Raw genomic sequence first — 22,001 nt, forward strand, 5'->3', positions numbered from 1 at the left:
TGCTAGACTTCAGGGCTGACGGACCAACATTGAATCATGCTGTTCGTTTCCTGAGAGATGAATGATAAACTCAGGATAGGGCATGAGACGTCATTTATGGTAGATTGTAAAATAAGATGAATATTTACTATTTCTTCACTAGATGGCATACAATGTTTGCATCTGTAGAGAAAAGAAAACTTATATTCCACTTTGAAAATTACTGCATGAGAGTTAAAAGGTAAAATTGTTTCTCTGCATAGCATACAAAACTTGCCAAAGTGGAGCATGTGATAGTGCATCCAAAAGATGAGAACAGAATATCTGAAAAATTACCTGAGATTCGTAAAATTATAAGAATAATGGAGGAGTGACTTTTTAGGAAAGATAGAAAGGCCAGTGGAGAAAGATTGTGCAATATGGAGAAAGCATGCTCGTGCACAGGATTTGAGTTGTAGTCTAGCTTGCTGTAAGAAAATAACATTAGCTCTTTGCTGCAAAGTAGGAGCAGGAAGTCCTTCAGTGCAGAAAGGTTCCAGGACATTGTGGAGTGAGAGGCTGTTGCTTTTCCCTAACAGTCAGAAGAGCCAGGAGGGTTTTTCTCTCTGGCTTTCTGGAGTTGACCTAGAGAGCCAGATATTTCCTCTCCTGAATCACTGAAAATCACTAAAGAGTGATTTTCAACAGAGGTGCTCAAGACACCAAGAGGACACTCTGTCAGTGAGATTTCCTTTGACCTTGTTCCTGTAACATTCAAGACTAACTAAGGGGGGTAAATTTAATTAGTTATAGTTAAATAGCTTTGTAGGTAGTGAAAATCATTACATAGTGGTGTTTAGCACTTTGGCTTTGGGATAAAGATAAGATTTTCCCAATTCCCTTTCCTTCTTTTCCCTTGTAAAAATTAAAATATATCTCTAATAATAAAAATATTATATTTTATGTAGTTTACTAAGGATCATTAGAAATCAAGGAATAAAGAGTATACAAAATAAAAACCACATGCCCATGGCTGGTTAGCCATTTCAACCATTCCCACCTTACTACCATACTTGCTGCATCATTGCAAAGGAAGAGAACATGGGAGGCGCTACTGCCAGTTAAATACCAATAGTGATCTCTTCAGTGTGGAGACTCAGAAGAGATTATAGGGAATTCAGGGAAATACTAAGGACTTCTGGGGAATGAAGTCTAGGATTTAAAATCTCCATTTATACACCCTGAGCTTAAATAAACTATTACTTTTTAATAATTTTAGTTTATACCCCTTATTCTAACCATCTATTTCAAGCTGCAAGGAAGTTGTACAGGCCATTCCTCCATTCTTTACTCATAACTTAAGTTGCAAAATATGAAGAGAATCTTGGGCTTGCCTGTGTCACCGGTCCATTGTTATGCTTCAATGTAATTCTATGCGAAAGTCTTTCTAAAATCATCCATCTTGCAGATATGGCAAAATGGTCTATCCAAAGAGTAGTTCTGCTCTTTCAGTTTGAAAACTCCCTTTTTTCCGGGGGAAATAGAATAAAATCAGTTTGCTTTCTGCTATCAAAGGAAAGCACTTATATTGCTCTGTGTGTGTACATTCTTTTCTTCTGTGTTTATATCATTATTTGTTTTCTTCAGAGGCAGAGACTAATTTTAAATTGAAGGAGTTGTCTGCAAAGGTGAGCCTTTTTTTGGAAGGATCTGGCCCCCAACAATGCATGAGTAAGGATCCTCATGGCTTCCTTTTGAGAGAAATTTGTGACTCTACTATCAAGGTAAATCAAAATCCAAAGAGCGGCAGTGAATTTAATGGAACTAAAGAGAAATTCAGCCAATATTCAGTCCTAACTCAATATATGAAATTGACCTCAGGAAATGATTATTGTCAGGATAGCAAATATAGGGAAAGCTTTCTTGAAGAAGTACAACCTGTTGAGTCACATGAGAAACCTGAAATGCCCATGTATCAAGGTAACCTAGGAGGAATGACCTTTAGCTGGAATTCAGACCTCATTAGACATCCAAAAAATAAACATGTCGAGATGGTTTCTGTGATTCAAAAATGTGGGAGACCTTTCAATGAGAACTCAGAGCTTACTGCACTTCAGAGAAATAATACTATAGAGAAATCTTATGAATGTAAACAATATGGAAAGGCTTTTACAATGAGGGGAAATCTTGTTGCACATCAGAGAATCCACAGTGGAAAGAAACCTTATGAATGTAAAGAATGTGGAAAGGCTTTCACACATAAGTGCTCTCTTGTGAGACATCAGAAAATTCACACTATAGAGAAACCTTATGAATGTAAACAGTGTGGAAAGTCTTTCACACAGAGGGGCAGTCTTGTTATACATCAGAGCATCCACACTGGAGAGAAACCTTATGAATGCAAACACTGTGGAAAGGCTTTTAGAGAGAGGAAATTTCTTGCTAATCATGAGAGCATCCACACTGGAGAGAAATGTTATAAATGCAAACACTGTGAAAAGGCTTTCTCTGAGAGAAGCAATCTTGCTACACATCAGAGCATCCATACTGGAGAGAAACCTTATGAATGTGAACAGTGTGGTAAGGTTTTCAGAAGGAGGGGTAGTCTTACTACACATCAGAGAATCCACAATGGAGAGAAACCTTATGAATGTACACAGTGTGGAAAGGCTTTTACAATGAGGGGAAATCTTTCTGCGCATCAGAGAATCCACAGTGGAGAGAAACCTTATAAATGTAAACAATGTGAAAGGGCTTTCGCACAGAAATGCTCTCTTAGTAGACATCAAAGAATTCACACTGGAGAGCAACCATATGAATGTAAACAGCATGTAAAGGCTTTCATAAAGAGGCACCATCTTGCCAGAAATCAGAGCATCCACACTGGAGAGAAGCCTTATGGATGTAAACAATGTGGAAAGGCATTCAGATATAAGAGGCTCCTTGCTGAACATCAAAGCATACACACTGGAGAGAAACCTTATAAATGCAAACACTGTGGAAAGGCTTTTAGAGAGAGGAGATTTCTTGCTATGCATGAGAGCATCCACACTGGAGAAAAACTTTATAAATGCAAACACTGTGAAAAGACTTTCTTTCAGAGGAGCTATCTTGCTACACATCAGAGCCTTCACACTGCAGAGAAACCTTATGAATGTAAACTGTGTGGAAAGGTTTTCACACAGAGGGGAAATCTTTCTACACATCAGAGAATCCACAGTGGAGAGAAACCTCATGAATGTAAACACTGTGGAAAGGCTTTCACACAGAGGGGCCATCTTGCTGCACATCAGAGAATCCACAGTGGAGAGAAACCTTATGAATGTAAACAATGTGGAAAGGCTTTTACACAGAAGAGCTCTCTTGCTAGACATTGGAGAATTCACACTGTAGAGAAACCTTATGAATGTAAACAGTGTGGAAAGACTTTCACACAGAGGGGCAGTCTTGTTACACATCAGAGCATCCACACTGGAGAGAAACCTTATAAATGCAAATACTGTGGAAAGGCTTTTAGAGAGAGGAAATTTCTTGCTAACCATCAGAGCATCCACACTGGAGAAAAACGTTATAAATGCGAACAGTGTGAAAAGACTTTTTCTGAGAGGAGCAATCTTGCTGCACATCAGAGCATCCACAGTGGAGAGAAACCTTATGAATGTAAACAGTGTGGAAAAGCTTTCAGACAAAGGGGCAGTCTTGCTACACATCAGAGAATCCACAATGGAGAGAAACCTTATGAATGTACACAGTGTGGAAAGGCTTTTACAATGAGGGGAAATCTTGCTGCACATCAAAGAATCCATAGTGGAGAGAAACCTTATGAATGTAAACAATGTGAAAAGGCTTTCGCACAGAAGTGCTCACTTGGTAGACATCAAAGAATTCACACTGTTGAGAAACTTTAGGACTGTTAACAGCATGTAAAGGCTTTCATAGAGAGGGATCATCTTGCCAGAAATAAGAACATCCACACTATAGCGAAACCTTATTAATTTAAACAGTTTGGAAAGGCTTTCACACAGGGACAGTCTTGCTACACATCAGAGCATCCACACTGGAGAGAAACTTTATAAATACAAAAACTGTGAAAAGGCTTTCTCTGAAAGGAACAATCTTGCTGCACATCAGAGCATCCACAATGGAGAGAAATCTTATGAATGTAAACAGTTGTACTAGGGAAATCAAAAGGAACCAAAGTTTGACAGGTACTTGAGAGAGAGGGAACAGATAAAGAGTAACACCAATTCTCCCTCCCCCCCAGGCAGAGCTGTTTAAACAATGGAGTCAGATCTGACTAGTGTTTAAGGGAAAAAGAAAATCCCCTATAGTCTCTTCTTTAGTTGATGTATTTGTAATCCCCCTTGTAGTACATTTAAGATGTCTGAGTAGCTATTTATTGAATAAAGGGTTAGGGTATAAATGAGGAAAGAGGAAACAGGAAGTCCCTGACTTATCCCTATCCTATAGATGTCTAAAGGGTCTTGAGGCACAAGTCTGGGGACTAAGTTCCAGACTATCTTAATGTCTTTGTAGATTCAAGATGATGGTATCTTATCTCAGAGATACAGTTTTGAATGAGTCTTCTAAAGAATAGGCTGTTGCCTTCCCTGAAGGAAAAAAGTCTATCCCAGCACTGTAAAACAGATTGCTATTCTGGATCTTTTGCTGCTCAACAAAGGATTTAGTAGATTTGTAGGCTCAGTAAGGATTTTACTCCTTCCCTCTTCAAGTTAAAGACAGAGAAATGCCAGCAGTCCCCAAATGCTCTTCCTTTTCTTAGCTGGAATGTTCCATTCTCATCCCCCATTGGTAGTCAGTCTTCTATCTCAATCTTTCATGAGATAACCTTGTAAAATCCAATCCTTGCATTCATTTTAGCATTTCTCTCTTCCACACAGTATGGAAAGGCTTTCAGATGGAGGGGCAATCTTGCCATCAGAGAATCCACACTGTATAGAAACCTTATGAATGTAAACACTGTGGAAAGGCTTTCATAGAGAGGGACCATCTTGCCAGAAATTAGAGCATCCACAATGGAGAAAAACTTTTATTGTATAGGACAAAAGCTTGCTTTATTTTCCACCTTGCATAAATTAGTATTAGTAATTTTTGATTGGCAACTTCCTATAGAATATTAGTGAAAGTTCAGTGCCCTTCAGAAGGGAGATACTAATTTCTCCTTATGAAAATAGAGAAATTCCCTTCTCCTGCAGTTTCTTATATGCATGAGACTATACACCTTCAATTAACTCTTTTTTAGTGTGGCCAAAACCTCTTCCTTTTAGAAATTATTATGGACTAAGTGGTTAGATTCTCTTTGTGTGAAGGAAATCATGGAGTGGATTGGGTCACAAGAATAGAATGGCACCAGGAAAAAGACAGCAATAGAGTCAAGAAATTAGGAGACGGGGGCCACGGCAGATGTCCCATACACGGCACCCTAGAGTGCCCCTCTGGGAAGCCCAGGCAAAATAGAAAGGTACTGTTGGTTCCTGAGATATTGATATGTGAGGGTTAGTGGAAAAAGAAAAAGTTTGATAAACTAAGGGAAGAGTATATTTCACTCTCTTCTCTTTCAGTTTTGTTGATTGCAGGACTTTCCTGTGAGCATGGCTGGGGGTCCTAATGACTGAGACAGAATAGCAAGCTAAATTGAGCAACCAGGAAAGTAACTTGCATATCTCTCCTCTTTTCCCCTCTTTTCTGAGGTCCAGAGATATAAGGGACAGCCACAAGGCCACTGCTCACCTGCCACCATAGCATCCCCAATATTTGCTTTTCTCCCTAGAACTGTCACCAGTCCTGAGAGACCCTGCTTTCTTGCTTAAGATCCCACAAGCCAGTATACCCACCACCTACTGACTAACAGTAAAAATGCAGGCAATTTAAAAATAAATAAAATAGGGTTAAAGCGAATGATGAAATTAAACATAATTAAAGAAAACAAAAATTTATAAACTTAAAGGAAATTCAATAAAATCAAGTTCAACAAAATTAATAAAATAAAGTAAAATAATAAGTACACAAAATTAATTGACATGGTACACCAATTCTGTAATCCATCATTTCAAAACTTCTTGCCTTGCATTGATTTCTTATTTAAGGCTAACATCAAAGTCCAGTTTTGTTGCCTTTTAAAATAAACTTAAAGGAAATAGTGTCTACACTTTTTATTAATTAGAAATGGTTTGTAATTCTTCAATCATTTGATTTTGTACAATTCACTTGTGGGCCCTAGGGTCAGTACCACATACCTGCTGCAGTGACCATAACACTAAACTGCCCCACCCCCCAAGTTGGGGTTTCTTTTCTGCAGAAGTAGTAGCCGTAGCAGGAGCCCAAAACAAATAGGGAAGAAAAACTAGGAATTTTTCTAAATTTAGATAACAAAAATAGTAGCTTCTAACTAGATAATCAACCAATACTATGAAGCATTGTATACATTTCTAAGTGATTTGGATGAACCAAGATTTCCTAAAGAGCACTGGATGTCAAGGAAGGAGACAAAGATGCTGTGGGAAGCCTATACATTGAAGCATTGGCCCCACTTTGGCTCTTTTTTCTTTATATTCTAAAAGAACTGAAATAAATTATTGGCAGGGAGGGTTGTAGAGAATATTCCAACTTGTGGTTATGTCACCTTGATGGTTCAACCATGGTGTATGACCAATAACCTCTTGGTTAAATTTGAAAAAACTGACACCTAGCTTCTTCCCAGTTCACCTGCCATGAGGCTACTCCTTGTCTTGATCCAGGCCATCCTGACTCCTTCAGTACCTCCCTCTAACATGCCTTTCTCACCTCCCAGCCCATCTTTGATACCATTACTCTGTTCCCCCTTTACTGGCTAACTTGTGGCCTGCCCATGCTTGCTCTTGCTGTTCCCAGTCTCTGCCTTACTCTGCCCACCTTCTCTCTTGTCTTGTCCTGCTTTCCCCTCCCCACTGCCCAGCCTCACCATTTCCTCCCCTCACTCAGCTTTTCCCATTCCCTCTCCCTCTTCCTCTCCTCCCTAACCCCTCATCCCACTAGACCTCTCATTATGTCTCCTCCAAGTTCCCCCACCACACCCTGACATTTTGGTCTGGCTCTCTCCAAATGTAGACTCAATTTGCTAAGGCCCACTAAAATGAGACAAAGTCTAAACTTCAGCCAAGGATGCAATTCTGTTGCATTTGTTACAAAGGCTATAACAACTGTAAAGATCAGTTCTTTAAATCACTAGACATTGAGTGATACCTTTGAGCTTTTGAGTTTTTTTTTCCAGATTGCATATTAGTAGTTTTGCAGTAACTCTGTTCTTCAATGATACATCTATCATCCAGTGGAATTGCTTTCTCCAGAAGGGGAGAAAGATGAGGGGTGGGAAAGATCATGAATCAGGTATTTATAAAAAAATATTCTGAATAAATTTTTAAAAATACTCCTGTTCTCACATTTTGTGATGTTTTCTTCCTCCATCCTAACCTTCTTCCTTCTCCAAGACAGAAGGAAATAGGATAGTGGTTGGATATGTGTAATATACTACATATTTCCATGGTCATATTGTGGAAAAGACTTGGATAAAAAAAGAATGGTGTACTTCAATCTGCATTCAGACTTCGTCTGTTTCTTCCGTAGCAGAAGATAATCCTTTTCATTAAGAGTTACTTGGAATGGTCCTGGGTCCTGGTATTGCTGATAATAGTGAATTGAGGAATAGCTCATCCTCATACATTAATCCTCTTCCTGTGTACAACCTGGTTCTGCTCACTTTCCATCTCTTCATATAAGACTTTTCAGGTTTTTCTGTAATCATCTTGTTTCTCATTTCTGAAAGTGCAATAGTATTCCATTGTAATTACATAGCATAACTTGTTCAGCAATTCCCCAATTGACGGATCGCCTTCAGTTTCTATCTTTGTTCCCATAAAAAGATTTACTAGAAATATTTTTCTACAAATATGTCTTTTCTCTAATCTTTGATTTCTTTGGGAATCAGACCTTGGATCCAAGGCTAAACATGTTTGGATAGCTCTTAGGGCAAATTTCCAAATTGCTCTCCAGAATGGTGGTATCAGTTCACAGCTCTACAGGCAATGTATTATTGTCATAAATTTTCCCCATCCTCTCCAACATTCATCATTTTCCTTTTCCTTTTCCTTATCATTTTGATTTGTATTTTTAATACTGTAAGGGGTAAAATTATGGCTGGGACTGAATGTAATAATTTTTTTCTGGATGCCAAGGATTTTATTTGTAAATAAAATCCCCCTCCCCCAGCCTAGCTGCTACTGAGCAGGGAGATTAGGAGATAAGGTTTTGGAGTATGAAGGAGGAAGGAGTCAAGCTTGAACTCCAAAAGGGAAAGGGCTAAGACAAGATGCCGGAACTTCAAATCAGCTCCTGGGCAAAACTCACCACCAAACCCAGACAATAGCTGCCAACATGCCAAGATGTCGGAATGCTTAGCACACTACCAGCCAGAGTCATCTCTCTGGGGATAGAGGAGGAGAAAGGAAGTGACCTGCCTTATATATAAAGACAGTTTCACATCACTTTCCTGCATCTCATCTGTGCCAATGATGACTTAGCTTGACTTAGGACAGATCAGAGTTCGGTCCTTTTTTCTGCACATGTCTGTTGAAGGCCATTTCCTCAGATAATTAAATCTGTACACAGTACTGACTGGGAATGTTTTTCTGTATGACTTTTTGAGAGCCATCAAACCCTAACTGGCTGACAAAGTCACAGTCAGAAAATGAGGGTCCTGCTGATTCCCCTCTGTGACTTTTCTCTCTTTAATTTCCCTCACTAATGGATGGTTATTGTTCTCTTTCCAATACAAAAGAAATAATATAAGAGCAAAGACATAGAATAAACATATATCCCACCTTAATTCCCCCAGATTATTACCCTAAAAGATTACATTCACAGAATTAAAGCCTATAGATAAATACCCATTACCCCTCTTTCCCTCTCCACAGAGTTACACTCACTCCCATTACAAGCCAGGCAAGCTAAGAACATCAATCACCTTCAAGCCCAGGTCAACAGGACACACTTCGCCGGTTCATTATGTTACAATAGCCAGAGGAACATTTCCGAGTAGCCAAGTGAAACACAAGAAAAATGTGACTTAGGAGTTGAGGAAAGGGGGCAGCTGGGTAGCTCAGTGGATTGAGAGCCAGGCCTAGAGACGGGAGATCCTAGGTTCAAATCTGGCCTCAGCCACTTCCCAGCTGTGTGACCCTGGGCAAGTCACTTGACCCCCATTGCCTAGCCCTTACCACTCTTCTGCCTTGGAACCAATACACAGTATTGACTCCAAGACGGAAGGTAAGGGTTTTAAAGAAAAAAAAAATAAGTTGAGGAAAACCCCAAATCTGGTCTTCATTAAATTGCCCTCTAATCATGTACCTAGCTATGAAATGTTTTGTTTCTCATCTCCTAAGTAATTGTGATTGATTGTGAAAGCAGACCAAAAGTAACAATGATTCTCCCAGGTCACGGAGAACTAACCTCTTGATCACCCTGAATTCATTTATAGCAACAGTGTTTCATTGACTATCTCCTTCGGCTACACATCTGTTGTTAAGTTCTATGGAAACATATGTAGAAAATTGTGTGCCAAAGAAGTATGTAATCGCTAACCTATATAATAAACGAGAGTCTGTGCTATGGCAAAATGCTATGTGACACCTACCTGTGAGGGACTGAACGCATAGCACTTCCCATCTCTATTTTCTGAGTGGAATCATAACACCTGGACGGAGTAAGTACATACCTTCAGAGAGACTGCTGGACAAATCTCAAAAAGGACTAAAGATATTTTTAATTTCTTCAGCTGAAAGTTGCCTCCACATTTTTTTTTAACAAACCCTTACCTTGCGTCTTGGAATCAATACTGTGTATTAATTCCAAGGCAGAAGAGTGGTATGGCTTAGGCAATGGGCGTCAAGTGACTTGCCCAGGGTCACACAGCTAGGATGTTTCTGAGGCCAAATTTGAACCTAGGACCTCCCATCTCTAGGCCTGGCTCTCAATCCACTGAACCACCCAGCTGCCCCCCACATATCACCACTTGTCAAATGAGGGATGCTTTGTAGTGTTATTAAATTGTCTCATTCTCTCTGTCTTAGCGAAATGAAGCCTTTGTCAGCAACACTTGTTATACATTTTTTTCTCAATTGTTTCCCTTCTAATCTTGGTGGCATTAGTTTTATTTGTGGGGAAAAAAAGCCCTTTTTAATTTAATGTAGTCAAAGTTATCTATTTTATATCACATAATATTCTCTTTGTCTTCTTCAAACATGAATTTTCCCCCTATCCATAGATCTTACAAGTAAGCTAGCCTACATTTCTTTCATTTGCTTATGGTCTCACCCATTATTTCTAAATCATACGTCCATGTTTACTTTACTTTGGCATACACTGTAAGGTATTGGTAGATGACAAATTTCTGCCATGTTGACTTCCAGCTTGCCCAGCAATTTTTGTCAAATCATGGGTTCTTTTTTCCAAAAGCTTAGGTTAAGGGGTTTATGAAACCCTAGGTTTTAATGGTCATTTACTCCTATGTCTTGGGTGTCAAATTTATTCTATCAATCCTCTACTCTATTTCTTAGATAATACTAGATTGTTTTCTTGGTTTCTGTTTTATAAGACAGTCAATGGCTCAGTATGGTTACCTCATGGTCCTCAATTTTTTTCCCATTCCCTTAATATTTATTTTTTCTAGCTCTATCAAATAATTTTTGAGTAGCTTGATTTGTATAGCACTAAATAAGTAAATTAGTATAGGTAGAATTTTCTTTTTTATTTTATTAACTCAGCCTATCCATGAGCAATTAATGCCTATCATGATTGTCAAGCTCTTTTATATTGTCGCAGTGTGTCAGTGAGCCAATAGAATGGATCTTTCCCTTTCAGCAGAAAGCTAAGGGTTCACACTTTTTCAGATCATTCAGCATGACTATCTTCTTCATTCAGGAATACAGTTTCATCTCTAATTTTCATTCACAGAAGGGGTGATGAGAAAAATTCTTCCATTTTCTAATAATGCATTTGAAACTTGTTTATAGTAGCTCATCAGACATTTTCTGAATCATAGTATGATGGAAAAAGATCAGAGCAGTCCTTTTTTGTACAAAGTTTCCATTTTGTTTGTTAGCAGTTATCTTGATGATGCCAGCCTTACTGGGGAGGGAGAGGTTTGTCTGAAAACAAATGCTCAGGAAAGGATAAAATTCAATTATGACAGTCTACTATTTGATGAGGGTGGTTGGGAAGATTTTTTTTCTTCCATCACACTTGTGTAACCGTGAAAATATGGTTTGCCAAGATTGTGAATTACCAAAACTGTAAAGGTTTCAGCCAAACTGTAAAGATAAATTTTAGTGTCTTGATTCAAAATCTAAAATTAAGTGGTCACCCTGGGAAAATTCCCAAATATGAAAATACCCAAGTCAGCTGGGTCTTATGGAGATTTTAATTAATACAAATGAAGGAATTAAGGGGAGAGGGAGAGAGAGAGAGAGAAAAAAAATAGTAGAAAGGGCCTAGGCCAAATGGCCTAGGACTGAGACTTCACAGAGAGAGAGAGAGAGAGAGAGAGAGAGAGAGAGAGAGAGAGAGTCAGTCTTTATCACTCACCACAAGATCGTCCCAAGCAAGCTCTAGTCCTTCACCGAAATCCTCAACTCCTAAACTGAGCTCCTCCTCTGAACTCTTGACCCCCTCAACTGAGTTACAGAGAGCTCCTTTTAAATAGAATTTTCTCTTATGTCACCTCCCCTAAATTTTCACATCTACCAATCATAGTAGATGCTTTTTCCCAGGACTGCCCATTCTTAGTTCTCATCACTCTTTAGTTCTTACCTTCTCTGGGTATATTCTATCTTCTGAGTATTTCACATCTCTTTTTCTAAGCTTGCCTTTTTTAAGTTGCTTGACCTTTTAGTGATTTAATTTAACCTTTATAGGTACTTAGCACCTTTTTGTATTAGATCTAAAAATAGACCACCTAGCTTAGGGTTTTTGCTTCACTATAAGTATGAGTTGGGGACTTTTCCTTGTTCAATCAGGAATTTGCAACTTTATCTTCCCCTAAGGCACTGTCTGAGCAGGGTGGAGTAATTTTAAAGTTCTCAATACATTCCTGACCAAGTACCTCCAATGTTAAAAATGGGGAATAGTTTAATCAAATCTTCTGAAGTAGAGACTGAGCAGTTTTAAGATTCACACTTGTCCTTAATGGAACTCATTTACTGTTTAGGCCTACTGACTCAGATCAAGGGGATTTCCTAAAGTTCACCCCCATCACCCTCTCTTCTTACTCCTTGTAAGAGCTCCATGTTTTTAAAGACAGCTAGGCTGTACAGTGAGAAAAACTATGGATTTGGAGTCAGGATGATATGAATTCCAATCTGACCTCAGTCACTATCAGCATGACCCTGGTGAAGTCATATAATAACCTCTGTCTGCCTCAGTACCTCATGTGTAAAATAGGAATTGTTATAGCTGCTATCTCCATGAGCTGCTGGGAAAAGCAAATCAAATCCTATTTTTAATATGCTTTGCCAACTTTATCATACTATATAAATGCTATTGGAGATGCTGTTATTATAAAATTATTGTAAGTCATTCTGTCCTCAGGGGACTTTATCAAAGTTTAAAGTCAAATAATTTCAACCCAAAAAAACTAGGGACTCCTGCACAAATATTTCTTCACCTTGAAAAATGCCTGTGCTTTACTATCTTTTCTGAATCCAAATCCCTTCAATCACTAGTGCTCCCTCCTGGAGCTGGAGTCTTCACCAGGTGGGCAACAATTTTTGAAGATAAGCTTTACATTGTACTTTCCCTGATGAGAGTGCATAGAGTTATGTGTCAGCCTATACCTCCATCTTGGTATGTGGACTAAACATAGGAAAAATAACCATGATGGGCTCCAAGTTTAACCAAACTACATTGAGGGCACATACATCTTAAAGATAATCTGGTCCATTGTCCTCTTTTTAAAGTGAAGGAATTTAAGTTTTAGATTATCTAAAAGTCTTACCGCAAGACATACAAATAAGAATGAAGAAATAAGATTCAAATCCAAGCCATCTCATCCCATCTGTGATTACTAATCTTAGTTTGAGACTGATGTGATCTTAATTACTTCAACTACTTTCAAACTGTAAAATGAAGTCGTTTTACGATTAAGAGGGTCCCCTGTTGAATTGCCAGGTGTTGAGCTTTTAGTACTTTTGACTGATAGTTTGGAGGAAGAGTATGGATATGTCCATGGGTACTTTGTGGAAGATAGGTCACAGTTATTGTTTTTGAGTTAGTTGTTTTAAACTATTTGGACCTCCATTTTGTGTGGATCTATAAAATTCAATCAGACCACAAATTTATTCTTTTACCTTTTCTTCCTTTTGGAAGGATACCTCAGAGGACAACAGATTTAAGAGTAGACATTTGTCCTTAGTAGAGAAGGAGTTATGTGATGGGAGGTTCAAATGACTGACTTGGCATGAAGACACTGTTAAATTTTATGGTTGGACTGAATATTTAATTGTTCGCTAGGGATTTAATTTCTAAATCCCAAAAATAAATTGCTAAAGTAAAATGGAATTTATGGTAGTTTATTTTTACAACAGAGGGAAGATATTAAGGAAGAGAGAAAAGAGGAGAGAGTTCTGGCTTCCTCTGAGCCAGGTAGAAATTCTAAGGCCCCAGACAGGGGAAAGGAGTCTCAAGACAATGGGCCTTTCCCAGAGGCTCACGCCTCCAGAAAGGGCAAGGAAGGAAGTCAGCCTTCACACTTACCACGTTGTCAGTTCAATCAGCAGATTCCTTTATCAGCCTCAACTCCAGCAGTCTCCACTCCAAGTGTCCCTCTTCACTGCAAGTCTCTCTTCACTCCAAGTGACACTTGTCACCTCAAGTGTTTTTCTTCACTCCAAGTGCCTCTCTTCACTCCAACTGTCTTCACTCCAAGTCACTCCCTTCAAGTGTCTCTGCATTTGCCTCTGTTTCTACTTTTAAAGACCATTTTCTCTTGTGTCACTTCCCCTAAATTTTTACATCTATCAATCACAGCCAATACTCCACTCCAGGACTGTCTAATCTTTCACAGGTGGGTCACAGACCTCCCACTCAATATATGAAATGGGTGTTCACACCTTTTTGTGGTTAAAATCCAAAATGGGTAGATCTCCATACTCAACTTTAAGTACTGTGTCTACACTTTGGGGATTAAAATCTAAAAATAGACAGGGTTTTATAATTTAATCTTCACAATCAAGGAAGAAATAAATACCTTCATTGTTACAATCAAGGGAGAGTCAAATCCAATCTTCACAATGCATGATTTCATGATGATTTCTGACCATTATCTATACTGCGTATTGCTTCACTGCCCATTGCTGGGCATCCCCACTGGACTTTTCTCTGCTATCAAATTTTACAGTTTATCTCTTCAGGCCTATGTGCTGCCCATCCAGCCCTCAATTTCTGGGATTCAGTGACTAGAATACTTATTAGGGCAAGACTCTTTTGTCAAAGGAACAGGCTTTTAGCCACTACAGCCAGCTGAAGAGAGTGCAAAGTTTAAAATTTCTCCCAGGATTTAAATGAAATCTTTTTTAATGTATCAAGAAATGAATAAAGAAGCACTTATTAAAATATACTATGTTAAGCTGGTCTTAACACTGTGTATAACCCTTCCTCATAAGAGGAATTTTAAAGTATAAACTTCAAAATAAAAATTTCCATGTTTCTGTCTGATTGGCTTGCACTTGAAATTAAGCCAAGATATGCTGATCTGGACCATATCATTCTCTTTATTGTGGATATACCTGTCACTAGGAATCTGCTTGGCTTTGAGGCTATATTTGGGCACTTACAAACTCCTTTGTTATTCTCAAGTTCAATGAATTCTAAGACCTTTTCTGCCTTTCATGGTCTATACTTATTTCAATAAGTAGTGGCACATGAGGGGAATTTAATTGTAAATTTCCTTCAGCAGGGATTCCAGTATGATCATGTTCTTGATGGAAACCAAAATTATGTACAGAGATTAAATACTGATCCATTCCCCTATCAGATCATAATCCCCTTCTACATGCAACTTTACATTATACTTGACCATACAAGTAAAAGAAGGCTTCCATAATCATTTCTTAGTTTAACTCCTTTCCTATTATGATTTTGTCCCTGCTGTCTGGATAGGTTTTACCCTGGATAGAGTACTTATCTCGAGTCAGAAGGATCTGAGCTTTAAATCCACCCTCAGACACTTACTAGCTGTTGTCAGAGGTTGATAATTTGGAACTCATCTAGACATACATTTGAGTGCCCTCTGTCAAGAGACTGAAACTCAAAGTCTATCTGAGAGTGAGCCCAAGTGCCCCCTCCTGCTCTGGGATGGGCCAGCCTCCCACAGGAGATGGGGTCTGTGAGATTTAAAATGGTTGAGGTCTTAAACTGTAGTGATTAAAATAGTGGAAGATATAAATTGTGATAGATATAAGAGAGGGTGAGTAAATTTGACCGCAGAAATATGTTTCACTACAGTGTCTTGGGTTTTAAAATCAAATATAAGGTGGTCGCCAGGGAAATATTCCCAATTATTCAAATACCCAAGTCAACTGGGTTTTATAGAGATTTTAATTAACAATACAATGAGTAATCAAAGAAAGAGAGAGAGAGTAAGAAAGGAATAAGTATGAAGGACCTCAAGCCAATATGGCCTACACTTGAGTCTTAAAGAGAAATCAGTCAGTTTTTTTAACACTCACCACAAGGTCTGACTAAACAAGGATACTAGTGACACCAGGCCAGCGTCCTTCCTCAAAGAGTCTTCCAGCCAGAGATTGTTTCAAAGGGCCTCTCTCAAGAGCCTCCAGAGCTCCTACCCCAGAGGGACAGAGCCCCTCAGAGGAGCTCCTCAAGGAGCTCTCCTCCAGAATGAGAGTCAGAAATCAAGATCCAGCTCTTCTCTGAGCTCTTATTTTTAAGGGCAAAATCTCCTCTGTCACCTCCCTTAAGTCCTTACATCTACCAATCACTGTAGATGTTTCTAAAGGACCGCCCATTTTGAATTCACAGCTGAGTAGTTTTAATCTCTTTAGTAAGTCAGGAAAAAAATGCTGTTGTGTCGACAAATTTCATTAAGAAAAAACCTCTGAATAAGTTATCACCCTTTTAGGTTTAAGTAGTTTACAAGTTGCCCCACCTTTATAGGTACTTAGTATCCCATTGTATCAATTCTAAAACAGTCATGACTCAAAGAACTTCCTGTCCCTTCCATAAGCATGGATCAAAGTACTTTCATTGTTTAGCAAACAGTTTTCTGTCCTAAAGCAGTCTTAAGTAGGGTGGAGCAGGGACACTCCCATAGCTAGGAGCCCTCACACTCAAGTAGAGTTCTCACCATCTGCTAGGGAATTTTTTTAAGTAGAAGATTTGCCAATGGGGGAAACCCCTAACAATCATAAGTCAGAAATTTTGAGGTTTACAGGTCTTAGAAGTGGGACAGTGTTGGTGAAATGATGGATGGAACACAGCTTTCACATTCAACCTGCAGCACAGGTTTCACAGTATAAACTGCTCTGCCTTGGCTGAGGCCTGGCTTTATTTTATACCTTCATGATCACACATATACTTGACACACAGTTTCATTCTCAACATACATGTTTGGATGGAACCTAACAACAGACAGGAAGCCTAGGGAGAAAGTCAACAAAACATTGTTGCTAACTGCAGGATCAGAGGGTAGAATCAACATGACCCAGATACAGGTTAGGGAATTCAGAGCACAGATTTGCCAGTTTTTATGCCTAGCAAAGAGGGTCCTATCTAAGGTGTGTAACTGCAAAAATGTGGGTTTCCAAGACTGTGAATTGCCAAAACTGTAAAGGTTTCAGCCAAACTGTAAAGATAAATTTTAGTATCTTGGTTTAAATAAAAAATAAGTGGTCTCCATGGGAAAATTACCAAATATGAAAATACCCAAGTCACCTGGGTTTTATGGGGATTTAAATTAATATAAATGAAGGAATTAAGGGATGAGAGAGAAAGAGAAAATGGTAGAAAGGGCCTAGGCCAAATGGCCTAGTACTGAGACTTCAGGGAGACTAGTCAGTCTTTATCACTCACAAGATCGTCTCAAGCAAGTTCCAGTCCTTCACTGAAATCCTCAACTCCTGAACTGAACTCTTCCTCTGAACTCTTGACCCCCTCAACTGAGTTACAGAGAGCTCCTTTTAAATAGAATTTTCTCTTATGTCACCTCCCCTAAATTTTCACATCTACCAATCATAGTAGATGCTTTTTCCCAGGACTGCCCATTCTTAGTTCTCATCACTCTTTAGTTCTTACCTTCTCTGGGTATATTCTATCTTCTGAGTATTTCACATCTCTTTTTCTAAGCTTGCCTTTTTTAAGTTGCTTGACCTTTTAGTGATTTAATTTAACCTTTATAGGTACTTAGCACCTTTTTGTATTAGATCTAAAAATAGACCACCTAGCTAAGGGTTTTTGCTTCACTATAAGTATGAGTTGGGGACTTTTCCTTGTTCCATCAGGAATTTACAACTTTTATCTTCCCCTAAGGCACTGTCTGAGCAGGGTGGAGTAATTTTAAAGTTCTCAATACATTCCTGACCAAGTACTTCCATTGTTAAAAAATGGGGAATAGCTTAATCAAATCTTCTAAGATGCAGTCTGAGCAGTTTTAAGATTCAAAGTGGGTATATAAGAATCCTTGGTTTTAATTTTGTAAGTGGGCTCTCCTGGTAATAGGACATCTGCAAGCATGTTGCTCTCATCTATTTCTCCTGGGACTAAGTAAGAATAACAATCATAGTAATTCCAATAATAAGGTGATATTAATAATGAAAGTCACTTGGGGGGGGGGGTTCAGTGGGTGTTTCCATCCTTCCTGGAGGCTGCTTTGCAGTCCCCAGTTTCCACATGGACTGTCAAACAGTAGGGTCTTTGATGGCTCCGGGCACTCTCCCTCCCCTTCTTTAGGCCTCTCATAGTAATACATGTTCATTTCTGGCAAAGACATGCTGTTGCTGACCATTCCATGAATCTTGTATGGTGTTTGAGTCATTATCTTACCCCAAGTGCATTTTTTGCACTATCTGCATTTTTTGGAAATATTCTCTCACCCTATTTCCTTGAATCCTTATCCAGTACCAGGTACCATCTTTGTTGCACTTTCCCAAGGACTGTCTCAGTCCTTTCCCAAGGACCCGTCTCAATGGTCTGACTTCATTCTTTGTGATCTGTACCTTTAAAAATCCTTATCTGCCTTAATAAACTGTATTTGGTCCGCCATCAGTGGGTAAAACCCTTCTTACCTCACACTGTGTCTATTATTATTTTGATTCTTCTCTTTTCCCTTGCCCTTACTTACAGGCAAGGACCTTATAATTTCTACTTTTGTTATTCCTTTATAATTTTCCTCATTCCTTACCTGCAGAACCCTGGTCTCAGTCCTGTCCCCCTCTGGGGCTTTAATAAGCGGTGTCACCTTGGGTAAGTTACTTAATCTCTAACATTTCTGTAAAATGGGAATAATAGCTCCCAGAGTTGTGGTTTATTAGGGGTATCTACCACATATGTCTGAACACTTCCCCTATTCCCCTTTGTAATGAGTGGATGATAACAATTTGTTCCAATGACCATGAAGGTGGCTGTTGCAAAAGAGATGGAGTAGATAGAGCTTTGTCAGACATGAAAGATTCCTAGGTTATCCACTGAGCTCTAAGCCATTACCAGTCATGCTTACTTTTTGTCTTGCAACTGGATTTCAGTGACTTGAGAAGAGAGTGAAGCTAAAGATTTTGTTCAACACTATGTCACTTAAATCTAATTCATGCACAATTCTAGACATCACCCAGGGATGTCTTTGGTACTCTTGAAAAATGAAGGACAGGACTTCCGGTTAAGATGGCGGCTTAGAGAAAGCTGAAGTTCAGATCTCCGGAAAACCCTTCCCGACCGATCTCAAACTAGAAGCTCCTAAGGCGCCGAAATTCAAAACGATCAACAGCACAGAACCTGGGAACCCTCCTCCTGGACCTGGACCCGGTTCAAAAGGTACGGCTCCCCTTAAAAGCCAGAACCCGAGATCCCTCGGACCTCAGGGGTAGGAGCGCAGAGTCCAAGGCTCCCGGAAGCGGCAGCCCCGCGGGCAGGGTCTGAGGAACAACAACCCTCAGGGTCTTCTACCCAAGTCCCAGTCCGGGTGAAAGTTACTGCCTGGGGCTTCCGCTGCAAAGAGCCGGTTGGTCCGGGTGAAAGTTACTGCCTGGGGCCTCCGCTGCAGAGAGCTGGTCAAAACAACAGCAACCCTCAGGGCGGGCAAGACAGCCTCACGGGCTGGATCCTGCTATCCAAGTCTCAGTGAAAGTCTGTGCTCTCGGAGCTTGGGGAAGCGGCAGCCCATCCCCCCGCAGGCCGACGAAACAGCCTCACGGCCAGGGATTCTGAAGGCAACTTCCGGAAATCGAGACAGGGGGAGAGTGTGGCCTCGTGGTCCGACCCTTCCATTCCAGTTCCAGTGAGGCATATTCAGTTTAACCCAGGGAACGCTCATAGAACCAACATCTGCCCAGGACTAAAGCCACTGATCACCAGACAAAGACAAGAAAAGCCAATCCTCCACGTTCAGAGATGACAAATTCCACAGAAGCACAGAAGCCCCAAAATACCAAGAAAAATAAGAAGAAAGGGGCGACTCTGGACACATTCTATGGAGCCAAAATACAAAATACAGAGCAGATAGAAGAAGATATACAAGAAAATTCTCCAAAATCTTCCAAAGGAAATAGAAACTCTCCACAAACCCATGAAGAATTTGAATCAGAAAGGACCAAAAAGATGGAAGCCCTCTGGGAGGAAAAGTGGGAAATGATGCAAAAGAAATTCACGCATCTACAAAACCAGTTTGACCAAACTGTAAAAGAAAACCAGGCTTTAAAGCAAGAACTAATAAAGCAAAGCCAAAACACCAAGAAATTAGAAGAGAACATAAAATATCTCACCGACAAGGTGATAGATCTGGAAAACAGGGGGAGAAGAGAAAATTTAAGAATAATTGGACTCCCAGAAAAGCCAGAAATAAACACCAAACTGGACATGGTGATACAAGATATAATCAAAGAAAATTGCCCAGAGATTCTAGAACAAGGGGGCAATACATCCACTGACAGAGCTCACAGAACACCTTCTACACTAAACCCCCAAAAGACAACTCCCAGGAATGTAATTGCCAAATTCCAAAGCTATCAAACAAAAGAAAAAATCCTACAGGAAGCCAGAAAAAGACAATTTAGATATAAAGGAATACCAATCAGGGTCACACAAGACCTTGCAAGTTCTACGCTGAATGATCGTAAGGCATGGAACATGATCTTCAGAAAGGCAAGAGAGCTGGGTCTCCAACCAAGAATCAGCTACCCAGCAAAACTGACTATATACTTCCAAGGGAAAGTATGGGCATTCAACAAAATAGAAGACTTCCAACTTTTTGCAAAGAAAAGACCAGAGCTCTGTGGAAAGTTTGATACCGAAAATCAAAGAGCAAGGAATACCTGAAAAGGTAAATATTAAGGAAAGGGGAAAAATGTTATCTTCTTTTACTCAAACTCTCTTCTATAAGGACTACATTTATATCAACCTATGTATACTAATATGTGGGGAAAATGTAATGTATAAATAGGGGGTAAAGAAAGACCAAATAGAATAATGGTTCTCACACAAAGATTCACAGGGGAAGGGGAGGGGAAGAAAACTCCTATAAGAAGGAGAGGAAGAGGGGGGGGGGGTTACTTAAACCTCAATCTCAGGGAAATCAACTCTGAGAGGGAAAAACATCCAGATCCATTGGGATCTTGAATTCTATCTTACCCAACAAGGGTAAGGAGAAGGGAAAACCAAGGGGGGGAGGGGGAGAGGGAGAACAAAAAGGGAGGGAAAGAGAGGGGGGAGGGGGAGGGAACAAAAAGGGAGGGACTAAAAAGGGAAACATCAAGGGAGGGGACAAGGGGGACTGATTCAAAGTAAATCACTGGACTAAAAGGTAGAGCCGAAGAAGAAAAGGTTAGAATTAGGGAAGGCAATCAAAATGCCAGGGAGTCCACAAATGACAATCATAACTTTGAACGTGAATGGGATGAACTCACCCATAAAACGTAGACGAATAGCTGAATGGATTAGAATCCAAAACCCTACCATATGTTGTCTTCAAGAAACACACATGAGGCGGGTTGACACCCACAAGGTCAGAATTAAAGGATGGAGTAAGACCTTCTGGGCCTCAACTGATAGAAAGAAGGCAGGAGTGGTAATCATGATATCTGATAAAGCCAATGCAAAAATAGACCTGATCAAAAGGGATAGGGAAGGTAATTATATTTTGTTAAAAGGGACTCTAGACAATGAGGAAATATCATTAATCAACATGTATGCACCAAATAATATAGCACCCAAATTTCTAATGGAGAAACTAGGAGAATTGAAGGAAGAAATAGACAATAAAACCATACTAGTGGGAGACTTAAACCAACCATTATCAAATTTAGATAAATCAAATCAAAAAATAAATAAGAAAGAGGTAAAAGAAGTGAATGAAATCTTAGAAAAATTAGAATTAATAGACATATGGAGAAAAATAAATAGGGATAAAAAGGAATACACCTTCTTCTCAGCACCACATGGCACATTCACAAAAATTGACCATACATTAGGTCACAGAAACATAGCACACAAATGCAAAAAAGCAGAAATAATGAATGCAGCCTTCTCAGATCACAAGGCAATAAAAATAATGATTAGTAATGGTACATGGAAAACCAAATCTAAAACCAATTGGAAATTAAACAATATGATACTCCAAAACCGTTTAGCTAAAGAAGAAATCATAGAAACAATTAATAATTTCATCAAGGAAAATGACAATGGCGAAACATCCTTTCAAACCTTTTGGGATGCAGCCAAAGCGGTAATCAGAGGCAAATTCATATCCCTGAAAGCTCATATTAACAAACAAG

At 39.4% G+C, this 22,001-nt stretch overlaps 2 protein-coding genes across 3 annotated transcripts in view; both read left to right on the forward strand.

Annotated features, from left to right (window-relative positions):
• Positions 1 to 7,389, forward strand: part of LOC130453493 (zinc finger protein 665-like) — a 25,515-nt gene extending 18,126 nt beyond the window's left edge. For both annotated transcript variants that reach the window (XM_007490635.3, XM_007490636.3), the window contains exon 4: positions 1,606 to 7,389. In XM_007490635.3, the coding sequence (XP_007490697.1) occupies positions 1,606 to 3,866 (2,261 nt within the window). In that variant the 3' untranslated portion in view covers positions 3,867 to 7,389. The remainder of the gene's footprint in view (positions 1 to 1,605) is intronic.
• LOC100620011 (zinc finger protein 883-like) overlaps positions 1 to 22,001 on the forward strand; it is a 122,502-nt gene that overhangs the window by 16,227 nt on the left and 84,274 nt on the right. The window lies entirely within an intron of this gene.

The sequence above is a fragment of the Monodelphis domestica genome, chromosome 3, assembly GCF_027887165.1.
Source record: "Monodelphis domestica isolate mMonDom1 chromosome 3, mMonDom1.pri, whole genome shotgun sequence".
Taxonomy (NCBI): domain Eukaryota; kingdom Metazoa; phylum Chordata; class Mammalia; order Didelphimorphia; family Didelphidae; genus Monodelphis; species Monodelphis domestica.